The sequence below is a fragment of the Mobula hypostoma genome, chromosome 10 (assembly GCF_963921235.1).
Source record: "Mobula hypostoma chromosome 10, sMobHyp1.1, whole genome shotgun sequence".
NCBI lineage: Eukaryota > Metazoa > Chordata > Chondrichthyes > Myliobatiformes > Myliobatidae > Mobula > Mobula hypostoma.
The window spans coordinates 60,444,833-60,461,243 of record NC_086106.1 but is presented as its reverse complement, the minus strand read 5'-3'; the positions used below and the strand labels follow the sequence as shown (position 1 = coordinate 60,461,243).

General features: G+C 41.2%; 1 protein-coding gene across 1 annotated transcript in view; it reads right to left on the bottom strand.

Annotated features, from left to right (window-relative positions):
• Positions 1 to 16,411, bottom strand: part of LOC134352938 (succinate--CoA ligase [ADP-forming] subunit beta, mitochondrial-like) — a 120,337-nt gene that overhangs the window by 49,453 nt on the left and 54,473 nt on the right. Inside the window, exons 4-5 of the mRNA XM_063060586.1 lie at positions 11,627 to 11,789; positions 4,847 to 4,975 (exon numbers count right to left, since the gene is read on the bottom strand). Of these exons, the coding sequence (XP_062916656.1) occupies positions 4,847 to 4,975; positions 11,627 to 11,789 (292 nt within the window). The remainder of the gene's footprint in view (positions 1 to 4,846; positions 4,976 to 11,626; positions 11,790 to 16,411) is intronic.

Sequence of the window (16,411 nt, the reverse complement as noted above, 5' to 3'; positions counted from 1 at the left end):
TCTCCCAGTATACCACCGTATTAAAATCCACCATAACTATGATAACATTGCCCTTTTGACATGCCTTTTCTAGCTCCCATTGTAATTTGTAGCCCACATCCTGGCTACTGTTCGGAGGCCTGTATATATGCATCAGGATCCTTTTACCCTTGCAGTTTCTTAATTATAACCATAGAGATTCCACATCTTCCAATCCTATGTCACCTCTTTCTAAGGACTTGATTTTATATTTTAATCAACAGTGCCACTCCTCTCCCTCTGCCTATCCTTTCATTATAACGTGTATCCTTGGATGTTAAACTCCCAACTATAATCTTCTTTTGGCCATGATTCATTGAAGCCCAGAACATCGTACATGCCAATCTCTAACTGTGCTACAAGATCATCGACCTTATTCCAGATACTGCATCTACTACTTTTGTAGAGGCCTCCTTGAACATCTCACAACACGCTGGAGGAACTCAGCAGGTCGGGCAGCATCCGTGGAAACGATGAGTCGACGTTTCAGGCCGGAACCCTTTATCAGGACTGTAGAGGGAAGGGGCAGAGTTCCTCCAGCGTGCTGTGAGTGTTGCTTTGATCCCAGCATCTGTAGATTATCTTGTGTCCTTGAACAGCTGCCAGTTGGTCTGTACAAACCAGTCCTGTAGCATAAATATTGCCTCATTAGGACATCCAGTGATGGTCCTCTTAACTGGTTTCTCCATTTTCGGTAGTGGTCAGTATGCTGGGATTAACATTATAGAGATGAGCTCAGAGAGACCAGGATGATGGTGTGGGATGGCTTTGCAGGTACCGCATCTGTATAAACATGGTCCAGTCTATCTGTTCCCCTAGTGGCCATGGTGATGCTTTGGTGGAATTTGGGTAAAATGTCTTGGAGGTTAACATCATTGAGGTCTCCTGCAATTATAAAGAGACCATCTGGATGCTTGTTTTGTAGAGAGTTGATGATACTGTGAAGCTCACCCAGTGTGTCTTTGGTGATTGCACTTGGATGGATGTGATAAATACCACAGTAAATTCCCTGAGCAGGTAATATGGCTGGCTTTTAATTGTAAGTTGCTCAATACTAGTAACAACAAATAAGTTTGTGCACCAACCTTTGTTAATGTCCACACAGATTCCTCTTCTTTTGGATTTCCCCAACAGGGAATTCCTGTCTGTGATGAAAAGAATCATCCTGACAAGTCGAAATGCCTAGTCAGGTATGTTGTTGTTTAACCACATTTTGATGAAAACCGGAATGCAGCAGATTATCATCTGTGCATTCATTCTCAATCTCAGTGAGTCCAATTTATCATCTAGCGAGTGGATATTGGCCAGGAAATGTGATGGTACCACTGGTCTTATCAGGTTAGCTCCCAGTTTACCAGTGCCCCAGCTCTCTTGCTGTGTTTCTGCACAGCCAGCATCTGCCACTTCCTCATCTGAGCTGCTTAGACCAGGTCAATGTCACCAGACCTGGTGTCTCTAGAATCTGTGGTCTATTGAGCATCGCTATTAACTCTGCTGCTGGCGAATTAAAAGTAAGTTTGTTTAAGAGTTCAGTGATGCTGTATTTGCTGACCTTTGCTCGACAGATATTCCTGGCTAAAATCTTTGAAACGGTAGCTAAAACTTTAAAGCTCGCACCATTATTGGGAACTGGAGTCCCTGTGTGTCGCCATGAACACAAGTGAATCTATAGATGCTGGAGATCTTGAGCAACACACACAAAATGCTGCAAAAACTTAGCAGGCCAGGCAGAAAATATGGAGGGAATAAACAGTTGACAATTCGGGACGAAACCTCTCATCAGGACAAGGAAAGAGTTGCAGGGATATCGGTAGAAAGTGGAACTTAGTCAGCATGTACAAATTGGGCCAAAGGGCCTTTTGCTGAGTTGTACAACTTTATGATAGAACCAGAAAGAGCGAGTTTCCTGAAGCTGGAGAATTCATTTCAAATCTGGAAGGCTCAGACAGAAGATAAAATGTTGTTCTTCAGCTCATTTTAAAAGCACACAAGGACAGAAATGTCAAAGGAGAGTAGGATATTTAAAATATGGCAAATGGAAGCTAGGGTCACTTGAAGATCAAATGCAGATATGCTGCAAAGTGATCACGCAATATGTGCTTGGTCTCTTCAATATGGAGGAAACATCTCATTGTAAACACTGAGTGGAAGAAGTGCTGTTTCACCTGAGTAAGCTATTTACTTCCCTGGATTCAGGGAAGGGAAGAGTGAAAGGACAGGTATATCATCTGTAGTTCCACAGCAAAGGAAGAAGTAGGCGGGAATGGAAGAACTAATCATGGAGTTATGAAGTGAAGAAGCCCTTTGAAATGGGTAGGTTACCTTGCATCTCTTAGAAGGGTGCGAAGAAATACTCTGCAAATACTGAGACAATATATCAAATTTATTTTACCACACAATATTAGTTAAACATCCATTACATTAATTATTTACATCAACACAACTAGATAAATTTCGAGTGGTTGGGAGTTTAATATAGTTCTAGGCAAATTATTGATTTAACATTAGTAGGTCATTAACATAGAAGGAATTCCATTAACTCTCTTTATCCATTTTACTTAAAATAACAGAAACAAAACAAGAGAAGCAGAAATAGAAAATAATGTAAATACTTAAGTCAAGCTCATCTTTGGAGAGAGAAACAAGGGTCTCTGTCCAAAGAAGCTGCCTGATTTACTGAGTATTTGCAGCAGTTTCTGTTTTCAATCTCTCACTGCTACGGGCGGAAGTTCCCACTTGTTTCAAAAAGGCAATAATTATACCACTGCCTAAGAAGAATAATGTGGGCTGCCTTAACGACTATCGCCCGGTAGCACTCACGTCAACAGTGATGAAATGCTTTAAGGGGTTGTTCATAACTAGACTGAACTCCTGCCTCAGCAAGGACCTGGACCCATTGCAATTTGCCTATCGCCACAATAGGTCAATGGCAGACACAATCTCAATGACTCTCCACATGACTTTAGACCACCTGAACAACACAAACACCTTCGTCAGGATGCTGTTCATCGACTATAGCTCAGCATTTTAATACCATTATTCCCACTATCCTGATTGAGAAGTTGTAGAACCTGGGCCTCTGTACCTCTTTCTGTAATTAGATCCTCGACTTCCTAACCGCAAGACCACAATCTGTGTGGATTGGTGATAACATGTCCTCCTCGCTGGCGATCAACACTGGCACGTCAGGGGTGTGTGCTTAGCCCACTGCTCTACGCTCTATATACACATGACTGTGTGGCTAGGCGTAGCTCAAATACCACTTATAAATTTGCTGATGATACAACCATTGTTGGTAGAATCTCAGGTGGTGATGAGAGGGCGTACAGGAGTGAGATATGCCAACTAGTGGAGTGGTGCCGCACTATCAACCTGGCACTCAACGTCAGTAAAACGAAAGAGCTGACTGTGGACTTCAGGAAGGGTAAGATGAAGGAACACATACCAATCCTCATAGAGGGATCAGAAGTGGAGAGAGTGAGCAGTTTCAAGTTCCTGTGTGTCAAGATCTCTGAGGATCTAACCTGGTCCCAACACATCGATGTAGTTACAAAGAAGGCAAGACAGCAGCTATATTTTATTAGGAGTTTGAAGAGATTTGGCATGTCAACAAATACACTCAAAAACTTCTATAGTTGTACCATGGAGAGCATTCTGCAGGCTGCATCACTGTCTGGTATGGAGGGGCTACTGCACAGGACCGAAAGAAGCTGCAGAAAGTTGTAAATCTAGTCAGCTCCATCGTGGGTACTAGCCCACAAAGTACCCAGGACATCTTTAGGGAGCGGTGTCTCAGAAAGGCAGCATCTGTTATTAAAGACCTCCAGCACCCAGGGCATGCCCTTTTCTCACTGTTACCATCAGGTAGGAGGTACAGAAGCCTGAAGACACACACTCAGCGATTCAGGAACAGCTTCTTCCCCTCTGCCATCCGATTCCTAAATGGACATTGAATCTTTGGACACTACCTCACTTTTCTTTAATATACAGTATTGCTGTTTTTGCACATTTTTAAATCTATTCAATATATGTAATTGATTTACTTGTTTATTTATTATTATTATTTTTATGTTATTTATTATTACTGTTTTTTTTCTCTGCTAGGTGATGTATTGCATTGAACTGCTGCTGCTAAGTTAACAAATTTCACGTCACATGCTAGTGAGAATCAACCTGATTCTGATTCTCTTTCAACCGCCATTTGTATTTTTGCTCTTTAATGAACCTGAATAGACTTTAAAGTAAAATAGCACCCCTTTAAGTTAATACTTTCTTCTATAATATAAAGTTACATAATTAAAGTGCTATAGGAAATGGGTTGTAATGAACTGGACAAGATTGTTTCATTTCTGCAGATCTGAGCTTAAAAGAGCCTTAATAAATCTTGCAGACAGGAAGCTCTTCACCTTACGTGAAAGGAGTTTGAGAAGATCAATGTTACAAAACATCACTCCAATCACAATAGACAATGACATTAAGAGGCCTAACCTGCTGAGTATCTTCAGCATTTTGTGTGTATTGCACAAGGTCAAATAATTACTTTGGCAACAAATGCCTAAATATCCTGCTGGATTCCAAAATATATTCTGGCATCACGGATGCATCTAAAGTACAGATTCATCACTGCACCTTATTATTAGGTTTTGTTCTCAGTTGTTCATTCTCTGAAGATTGATTAAAGTGAAAGTTGCACAGGCAGCAACCAAAGTCATGTGTTCACTGTAAAATAAAATTAGTTACGTAGCATCCTCTGGAATCAAAATCATACAAAGCTATGCCAAAAATGCTTTCTACTTTCTCGCTTTGTTAAATAGCAAATTAACAATACCTTGGCAGCCTGCTCTCCTTTGATGCCCTCCATAATATCCACTGGTTCTTTGATAATAGCATCTGGTGTCTCAGCTGCCACATCTTCAATGTTCACTCCTCCGTGACTGCTACCAATGAGAACTGGCCCCTTCAAGCAAAAACACGTAAAAAGTTTTTAAAAATTCCTATGAACTCTACTACTGCTTCCTCTTTTCATGCATTATACCAGATGAGACCACTCCATTTCGACTGGAAATGTTTTTAGTTCAGAGTATGGGAACAGGCGGGGAGAAAGGGGGGAAAACATCTTTTGCCAATCTTATTGAAGGAGCACATACCTAGAGTAATATTTACAAGTTTTCTGATGATACAAAGCTGGATGGCATTGTAGGCTGTGAGGAAGATGCAGAGGCACTGGGGAATATAAGTGGGTTAATACACAATTGCTTCTGGTCAAGATGCAGTTTCCATCGGAGTCATAACTCAGACTCAGTTGTTTTATAGGTTCGTAGGAGTGGTTCAGGGGACTGCACAGGGAGCTAGGGGTTAGATCAGGGTTTAGGAAAAGAGAGTTAATGCAGAGTCAGGGCAGGAGCCAGTGATCAACTCCAAGTTGGAATGCACCATAGTCAAAGGTCAAAAATCCCTGTGGGCAGATGCCGGGTCAGCGAGCTCTGAGGACAAAGACCACAATCCCCATGGTCAATGACGGAGGTTGGTGAGCCCTGTGGATGAGGTTGGTAAATCCTGAGGTCAGAGGTCTGGAATTTGAGGCACAGAATTCAAAATTACGTGATCAGTAAAACCTGGGTTGATACTGGAGATCAAAGCATGAAATCTGAAATCCAAAGTCGGTGACCCGAAGGTCAAAATTCCTGGGTTGGCATGCCTGGAAGTCAGAGGCCCAGTCTGCAAGTCAGGCAACAAGGGTGGTCTGCCCCAGGGTTGGAGGCCTGTGCAAGTGGAGGGAGGGAGGAAAGCAGCTTGTACTGCTGTTGTTTTGTTTCTAAGGAGAAAGGTTTAGAAACGTGCTCTAAAAAGAAAGGTTCTTAGGAAACTGAAAGGTCTGGAGGAAGATGAGTCACCTGGACCAGACAGTGTACACCCCAGAGTTTTGAAAGGATTGGATTACAAGATTATGGAGGTATTAGTAATGAGCTTTCAAGAATCACTAGATTTTGGAATAGTTCTAGATGACTGGAAAATTGCAAATACTACTCCACTCTTCAAGAAGGGAGAGAGGCAGAAGAAAGGAAACTATAGACCACTTTGTTTGAACTCAGTGGATGGGAAGATATTGGAGTCAATTCTTAAGGATGTGGTTTCAGGGAACTTGTTGGCACAAGATAAAATAATTCATAGTCAGCATGGATTCCTCAAGGGAAAATCTTGCCTGACAAACCTGTTGGAATTCTTTGAAAAAATAGCAAGCAGGATAGACAAAGGAGAATTAGTTGATGCTATGTATTTAGATTTTCAGGCCTTTGACAAGGTGCCACACGAGGCTGCTTAACAAGCTACAAGCCCATAGTATTACATGAAAGATTCCAGCATTTGGCTGATTGACAGGAAGCAAAGAATGGGAATAACGGGAGCCTTTTCTGCTTGTGACTAGTGGTGTTCCACAGGGGTCTGTGTTGGGACCAATTCTTTTTTAAGTTATATGTCAATGATTTGGATGATGGAATTGGTGGCTTTGTTGCAAAGTTTGCAGACAATATGAAGACAAGTGAAGGGTAGGCTGTTTTGAGGAAGTAGAGAGACTATAGAAGGACTTGGATAGATTAGGAGAATGGGCAAAGAAATGACAGATGGATCGCAGTGTTGGGAAGTGTAAGGTCATGCACTTTGGTAGAAGAAAGGGCAGACTATTTTCTAACTGGAGAGAAAATACACAAACTGAAGTGCAAAGGGACTGGCAGTCCTTGCGCAGGATCTCCTGAAGGTTAATTCATTGGTTGAGTCTGTGGCGAGAAAGGTAAATGCAATGTTCACATTCATTTCAAGAGAACCCGAATATAAATGCAAGGATGCAATTTTGAGACTTTATAAACCTCTGGTGAGACTTTACTTAAAGTATTGTGAGCAGTTTTGGGCCCCTTATCTTAGAAAGAATGTGCTGAAACTGGAGAGGGTTCAAAGGAGGTTAATGAAAATGATTCCAGGATTGAATGGCTGGTCATATGAAGAGCATTTGATGGCATTGGGCTTTTATTTGCTGGAATTCAGAAGAAAGAGGGGTGACCTCATTAAAATCTATTGAATGGTGAAAGGCCTTGATACAATAGATGTGGAGAGGATGTATCCTATGGTGGGAGAGCTTAAAACCAGAGGACATAGCCTCAGAATAGAGGGCTCTCCTTTTAGAACAGAGATTAGGAAGAATTTCTTAGCCAGAGAGTGTTGAATCTGTGTAATTCTTTGCCACAGGCAGCTGTGGAGGCCAGGTGTTTTAAGTATATTTAAGGCAGAGGTTGATAGATTCTTGATTGGCCAGGGCATGAAGGGATACGGGGAGAAGGCAGGAGACTGGGGCTGAGAGGAAAATTGGATCAGCCACAATGAAATGGCACAGCAGACTCGATGGGCCAAATTGTCTAATTCTGCCCCTATGGTCCTCTGGTTTTTCATCGATGCTTGTCTTGGTCTGCTGAACATGGTGGACATACTACGTTGGTGCCACAGTGTGCGTTGACACTTACCAGCTGCCCCCAGCATATCCTTAGGTTGTGTTGATTAACACAAAAGGCACATTTTACTGTACTTTGATGTACACATGATAAATTAATAAATCTCAATCTGACCAAATTTTTACATGGAAATAGAAGAACTGGTTGTCCTTCTACAGAACTCACTGCTAGTGAACATGTATGTACATTATGTAAGCAATTAGGAAGGCAAATACCACACTGGCCTTCACAGCAAGAAGAAACAAACACAATAGTAAAAACATATTATCATGCTCTCATAGATCAATTGGAGAGTGTACATCTGGAATATTGTTTGCATTTCTGATTCCCCGAATCGTGGGAGACAGAGTAAATAATAATAATAGGCATCCGTTAGTCTCGTGAAACCATGGATTTGCGCCTTGGACAGTTACCAGGGTGCAGGCCTGGGAAAGGTTTGTATGGAAGACCAGCAGTTGCCCATGCTACAAGTCTCCCCTCTCCACGCCACCGATGTTGTCCAAGGGAAGGGCACTAGGGCCAATACAGCTTGGCACCAGTGTTGTCGCACAGCAATGTATGGCTAAGTGCTTTGCTCAAGGACACAACACGCTGCCTCAACTGAGGCTCGAACTAGCGACCTTCAGATCACTAGACCGACGCCTTAACCACTTGGCCACGCACCAACACACCGAGAGTAGAGAGTTACCAGATTAATTACTGGAATTTGGTGGTAGGGAGCTGGGATTTGTCTTGTGAAGAGAGATTAATCAGACAGGGCCTACACTCTCCAGCACTTAGAAAAACAAAAAGGGGATCTCATTCAGAAACATCAAATTCTTTAAAGAGCTTGACAGGCTCAATGTGGAAATGTTGTTTTCCCTGGCAGGACCAGGGATCAGAAACCCAATATAAAGAGGTCAGCTATTCGTGACTGAGATGAAAAGAAATTTCTTCACCTAGAGGTAGTGAATATTTAGAAAACTCTACCCAAGATGGTTGTGGAGACTTAGTCAGGGCCAACATTCAAAATAAGTACAGCTAGATTTTGTTTTGGATCTAAAAGAACCATGTGATATGTGCAGAGAAGTGATGCTCAGAAGATGATCAACCTTGGCCTTTTGAAACAGTAGAATAAATGGGCCTCTCCTCCTTCTACTTCTGTTGTCATGTTCACCATAACCCCCTAACCGCTCCGCCAAAAGCAAACAGGATCACCTTTAGCTTCCCCATTGGTTTAGCTGATAAGGTACCAGTAGATCGGTACTAAGCCTAATATGCCAGAAGATTGGAATTTTGGTTCAACAATTTATTCTGAAGAATCGTAGGAATAGCTGGTTTATAAACAGAGGCAATGTGTAGTCAGGAAAGGCTGATGATAGGGCAAAATTGCAGTCAACAGAATGAGTTGCAACATAAAAATCAAACAAAATCGAAAAAGGTGAATACAGAACTGAATGTGTGCAGTATGCGGAATAATGTAGATGAACGTGCAGTGTATGATGTTTTAGGCATCACTGAATCATGGCTGAAAGAATATTTTAGCTGGGAGCTTAGGTAATGTCCAAGGATACACATTGTATCGAAAGGACAGGCAGGAAGGCAGTTGCTCTGTTGGTAAAAAAAAATCAAATTAGAAAGAGGTAACATAGAGTCAGAAGGTGTTGAATAATTGTGGATAGAGCTAAGGAACTGCAGAGGGAAAAAGACCCTGATAGGAGATTGAAAATGCATGCCAAAAGGGCAATGTTACAATAGTCATGGGGGACTTCAAAATGCAGATAGATTGGGAAACTCAGTTTGGTGCTGGATTACAGGAGGAATTTCTAGAGTGCCAACGAGATGTCTTCTTACAGCACCTCGTGGTTGGGCCCACTATCAGTGTTACGTACCCCGTAACTGGGTTGCCAAACCAGCAGAAATGGATCACTCAGTTGGAGTCTGGATTACTAGAACTAAGAAAGTTTTATTAAAGAAACAAGCAACACAGTAATCGAAAGGATAATAAATGCAACAGTTCAGCAATGTTAACCACACATGTGCACAGAATTAAGATAACAGCATCAATCAAGCTCTATCGTTGTCTAGGGGTAAATGACCAAATTTCAAAGTGATTCAAAGTTCAGTTCGCAGTAATCGTTGCCATGGCGATGGACAAGATGGGGGAAGAGAGAGATAGAACAGGAACAACTGATCATTCAGAACACTGCTTCACTCACAGACCGGCGGGATGGCTCACAAGCAACTTTTTGGGCGGGTCCTTGGTGATGTCACCTGAGGTCACCGACTGTGACCCCTCCTCCAGATGCGGTCGATCCTCTGCAGTGAACCCGGCACCCAGGCAAGGGCGGACACACACCGGGTTCCCGCTGATCGTACCTTTCCACCCTGGTCGTTGTCTGGTACTTCTCACCCACTCGTGAGAGGCGCACCGCTTCCAGGGTCTCGTTACCTCGGGTGGTGTGTGTGTGTGTCTTAGCGAACCGGTCCCTTTTTATCCCCCTGCTGGGGTATCGCCTGTCCATCACTTCAAACAGTTCAGGGTTCAAAGGGGGAGCCGCTCCAGACAGCTCTCTCTCTCCCACGTCCCTTCATTACACATCTCCAGACGCTGCTCCATTGTTCCTTATCTCTCCTTCCCCTGAGGGCAGGTGGCAGACCAACTGCTGATGTCACTGATGCTAGCCCAGGCCAGCAAACATCTTAATTTTATGTGTATTCTCGTAACATCAGCTATTCTGGATTGGCGGTTGTGTAATGAACCAGAATTGATTAGCGATCGTAAGGTAAAAGAACCCTTAAGTTTAAGTGATTATAATATGATCAAATTCACCAAGAAATTTGAGAAGGAGAAGTTAAAGCATTACAGTGGAGTAAAGGGAATTACAAAGGCATGAGAGAGGAGTTGGCCAGAATTGATTGGAAAAGAACACTGGCAGGGATGACAGTATGGCAGCAATGGCTGGTATTTCCAGAAACAATTTGGAAGGCACAGGATATATACACCCCAAAGTGGAAGACGTATTCTAAACGAGAGATGAATTAACTGTGGCTAACAAGAGAAGTCAAAGCCCAACTGATAGAATGGGAATGTGAGTTGAAGTGGAATGCAACCGGTTGGTTTGGATGAACATTTTGTATAGGTGGTTCTTAACCCTTTCTCTTACATGAGCAAAGGTGAAAAACTGTGAACCTTCCATCCTCTCATTAAACTGCCATTCTGGAAGTATGTTAAACCAAATCCTGTGATATTTCTCTAACAACCTGAGCATTTTTACTTTCTATTTCTTCTCTAATTTCTACAATCTTACTTTGTAAAAACTGATACAAAGAAGTCAATTAATATTATGCCATTCCTTCAGCCAGGGTTAAAACATTTCTGTTTACTTCCATATCAGCAAAAATTTCAGCTTAGTGGTGTGTACAGGTACTTGATGGGTGTGGAGTCAGTGGCTAAAGGACCTATCAACCTATTTACAGTCTGTATGGCAATACAACAGGTTAACAACAACTTGCCATGGTTGTCAAAGAATTCTAAGATGCAAATTTAGTTCCAATGCAGGATTAGCCAACTTCAATCAATATGGCAATTGGAAAATTACAGCTTGAGTCTTTCTCAAAGGATATGGAAAAGACTAAAATTACAATAGTTCTATTCATGATCCAAATGCCGCAAAGCTTACTTGAGCCAAGGTTAGATAGGAACTAGTTTGGTGATACTTATTGCAACATCTCACACAAAAATTTCAATATGATGAAAACTCAAGTAACGTTAATACCCTTCAAACAAAGCATTAACTAATTTTCTGCAATTTGCTGTTCCAAAAGAATTGCTATATTTAAATATAGTAGCCATAAACTAACATGAATAAAATAAAAAATGCTGGAAACATTCCAAATATTAGACAGTATTTGTGGTTTGAGATAAACATTTCAGATCAATGACCATTCACCAAGCTAAACATAAAAACTTCTATTTCAGAATTTCAGCATCTTCATTCTTCAAACTGAAAAGGTTAACTGTCTCTCTATCCCACAGATACTGCCCAAAAAGTTGAATGTTTCCAATAATTCTTGCTTTTCATCCTTAGTATTTGACTAATGAAGTTATGAACAACATAACTATTCACCTGAAAAGATCTGTCCATTGTGATAGCAAAATAGTACTCTCTTCTTGGATACCTGCGTTCACAGATAAACACCTTGTTGCATATCCTTCCCTTCTCTCCAGTTTGTTTAGTGATTAGTTTTCTTCCAATCATCTTTGAAGCAATATCTCGGACTTCTTCTGGGCTGCAAGGGGATCAATACTTTACTGAACGTAATTAGCAAAAAACATAAATTGACAGTTTTTAATACAAGAAATTTTTAAATGTTTTTGAAATTCTTATCTAACTGATCAACGTGTGCAAACTTGAAATAAACAGACAAACCAAGTCAAATCAAAGACCAAAACTGTAATTTTACAACGTAACCATGAATTTTGAGAAAGAATAATTCAAGCAACAAATCTTTCCCTTGAAGGTGCCTTTTTCGTGGAGCTGTTTCGGATTAGAGAGCTGTTTTGGATTAGATATTTAATTGTTTTCTTCTCACTCTTCAAAAAGTAACATGTGAAAAACCAGGGAACCATCTAAAAATTGAATAGACAAAAGTACTACAGGAGCTCAGCATGCCCGGCAGCATCAATGGAAAAATGTAAACAGTCAAAGTTTCAGGCCAAAATCCTTCATGAGGGCTGGATCGCTTGTTTGTAAAATTAAAGCATCAACTTTATGACAGACACTACACAAAAATCTTAAGTTCTTTTACACAATTGAGTCAGAATAGAAGAGTGCTATTTATCTCCATTCAGAGCAAACGTGCAAGGAAATGGAAGTGCAGGTTGTTCAGAACAATTGGTCCTCCCACAAATAAAAAAAATGAGAACAGAATGGAATTATCCCTAAGCAAAAAATTCAATTTCCACCAGGATAACTCAATAATTCTGGGCAATAAACACAGATGTTTTTCCGTAGACATTACTGGTTTATTAATATCACCCAGGGGAGTAACTTAGCATCCCAACGTAGCCTATCCCACATATGATTAAGTTAATCCTTTGTAAGACTGTCCAATAAGCCATATAGTCAGATATCTGATCATTTTGACATTTCGCAATCAGATAACCTGATGGGCCTTTCATTAATGACCTAACCACGGAACACAATAATACCATCAGCTCAGTTCGGTCAACTTAGTGTGGTTTTCCAACATCTGGGAACTAGGTCCAAGTAGAGAGCAACGGCTGATACTGGCACATCTTAGTAACCCTGCCCCTCTCACACTGCCCATTTTTAAATCAATAGTTAATACTCTACTTGTTCCAAAAGTGACACAAAGATATTTTTGTTTAAACACACATCAAGTAATTAGGATTTCTGATGTATACCATAATAAACGAGTATTCAAAAGGAGACCTCAGCAAGCCTATGAAAGAAAAGAACTTGTGGGGCTACGGAGAGAGGGACAAGTATAAATACAAGGGTATTTACAGTATACAGAGCTGGAACAAACATGACAGTACAAAAGGCAATACTGTGACCTAACTGAAGGAAGAATCTAATAAACATTCATTGCTGGACTGACATCAAGCAAGTAGCTGGGGAAATAAGATAGCCTGCAAGGCATCCTTAACACTAGATTTAACTTCCTTTGTTACAGAATTCAGAAATATATTCAAAGAATCACATTAATGACAGTAAAGCAGACAATTGACACAAGTCTGTGATTCGTATTTAATTAGATTTTAAATTACACTTAGGTTTATCTTATTCAAGGAGATCCATCATATGCTCACAACTGGGACTTTGAAAGGTTTTATTTTCCCTCAGTAATTTCAATATACTTACTAAACAGTATGACAATTATTTAACAATGGCAGTACCTGACTTAAGAGAAATACAGTAGGCCCTCCATATCCGTGACGGATTGGTTCCGGGACCCCTCGCGGATACCAAAAAACACGGATGCTCAAGTCCCCTATTCCACCTGTCTAAATGAAGTGGACCTTAGGACCCAGCGGAACCCCAGCCCTTACTTAACCTGTCTCAGTGCGATGAACATTAAGACCCGGCGGAGGAGCTGTGAATCCGCAGTGTTTCTGTTCATGAAAATAATCACGATCACAATTGAAAATAAAGTGGAAATAATAAAGCGATCGGAAAGAGGTAAAACACCATCGGTCGTTGGAAAAGCATTAGGCTACAGTCGGTCAATGATCGGAACAATTTTAAAGGATAAAATGAGAAAGGCCCTGCCCCAATGAAAGCTACAATTATTACTAAGCAACTCTGTGGTTTAATTATTGAGTTTTGGGGTTTTGGGTTTTTGATCCTTCACATCAACCCGGCACGGATGGAGAGCATGCTCGGGAGCGATCTGTCACTGGATCAAACTTGGGAATTTCCGTTCCCGAGCCCAGTGCTGAAACATACGTTTCTTAAGTGTTTTATATGCATAGAAAGGTAAAATATATGCTATAAACGAAGACAAACATTTGACTAACTGACACTAAATAATGCTGGATGTACCTGTTCCGACTTACCTAGTAAGAGAACTTCTGTTTTTTTTTCAATCCCGGACCACGATGACCTACGCATATCCTGCTGTATACCTTAAATCATCTCTAGATTACTTATAATACCTAATACAATGTAAATTCTATGTAAAATAGTTGTTATACTGCATTGTTTAGGGAATAATGACAAGAAAAAAAAAGTCTGTACATGCTTGAACAACAAGTACTGGAAGAGCACTTCCGGGTTTTCTCAATTCACGGTTGGTCGAACTCGTGGATAAGGAGGGCCGACTGTATTCCAAATCTTTAAACTGAACATCAAAAAAGTTGAAAATAAAAGAGTCTCCAAATAATCAGTAAATCGGTTCATTATAGCTAAGGAAGGAACAGGCTCCTCAGCAACCACAGGAAGTCTTGAAATCAGGAGATAAGAATCAGATTCTAAATTAATACTTTGCATTTGTAGTCTCCAGGGAGAAGGACATGGAAGTGGGAGGTTTAAGGGAGAGGTACACGGGGATAATCTAGAGCATATCTGTATCAGGAAGGTGGAAGAGCTAAAAATATTGGAGCACTTTAAAGTGAATAAAACCCCAGAGCTGATAGTACAAGAATATAAGAAATAAGAGCAGGAGTAGGACATGTGGCCTGACGGGCCTGCCCCGCCATTCAATAAGATCATGGCTGATCTGGCCATGGACTCATCTCCACCTACCTGCCTTTTCCCCATAACACCCAATTCCCCTACTCCGCGAAAATCTGTCCAACGTTTCCTTAAATATATTTACTGAGGTAGCCTCCACTACTTCATTGGGCAGAGAATTCCACAGATTCACCACCCTCTGGGAAAAGCAGTTCCTCCTCATCTCCCTCCTAAATCTATTCACCCAAATCTTGCGGCTTTGTCCCCAAGTTCTAGTCTCACCTACCACTGGAAACAACTTTCCTGCCTCTATCTTTATCTATCCCTTTCATAATTTTATATGTTTCTATAAGATCTCCTCTCATCCTTCTGAATTCCACCGAGTACAGTCCCAGGCGACTTAATCTCTCCTCATAGTCTAACCCCCTCATCTCTAGAATCAACCTGGTGAACCTCCTCTGTACCGCCTCCAAAGCCAGTACATCCTTCCTCAAGTAAGGAGACCAGAATTGTACGTTGTATTCCAGGTGCGGCCTCACCAGTACCCTGTATAGATGCAGCATAACCTCCCTGTTCTTAATTCAATCCCTCTAGCAATGAAGGCCAACATTTCATTTGCCTTCTTGATAGCCTGCCGCACCTGCAGACCAACCTTTTGTGATTCATGCACAAGCATGCCCAAGTCCCTCTGCAGCATGCTGCAATATTTTACCATTTAAATAATCTGCTCTTCCATTTTTCCTTCCAAAGTGGATAACCTCACATTCACCAACATTGTATTCCATCTGCCAGACCTTTGCCTACTTACTTAACCTATCCATATCTCTCTGAAGACTCTTTGCATCTTATGCACAATTTGCTTTTCCACTCAGTTTTGTTATCATCAGCAAATTTAGATACACTACACTCGATCCCCTCTTCCAGATTGTTAGTGTATCTCGACAACATGTGCGGGCCCAGCGCCAAGCCCTGTAGCACACCGCTCACCACTGACTGCCAACCAGAGTAACACTTACTCTCTGCTTTCTATTAGTTAACCAATCCTCTTTCCATGCTAATACATCGCCCCCAACTCTATGCATCCTATCTATCCCAGGAAGCTGTAGGAAGAAAGGGAGGAAATTGCTAGAGTGCTAACAATGATTTTTGCATCTTCATTAGCTACAGGTGGTTTATTACTGTCACATATGCTAGGATAATGAAAAGTTTTCATGTGCATGCCATTCAGACATTGAAGGAGAACAAAGGGAATTAAATGATTAAATGCAGAATATAGTGCACAGTTACAGAAAAAGTGCAGTGCGGGTGGACAAATTAGGTACAAGGACCATGATGAAGTACACTTAGAGATCAAGAGTTCATTTTTATCATAGAAAGTCCATTCAAGAGTTTTATAACAGTGGGATAGAATTTGATCTTGAGCCTAGTGGTACATTTTCTCAAGCTTTTAACCATGTCCCTCTTAACCTTCTCTGCTCCAGGGAAATAGACCCAGCCTCATTTCATAATTGAAATCCTCCACACCAGGCAACATACTGGTGAATCATTTCTACAATCTTTCCAGCACTATCATTCGCTTCTACAACTGCACAGAGTACTCCAGCTGTGGTTTGACAAATGCTGTGTCCCACTTATAAAACTACATTGCCCTCAACAACTCATTTTGCCATTAAAAGTTCAACAAGATTAACCAGACAAGACCTTCCCTTGACA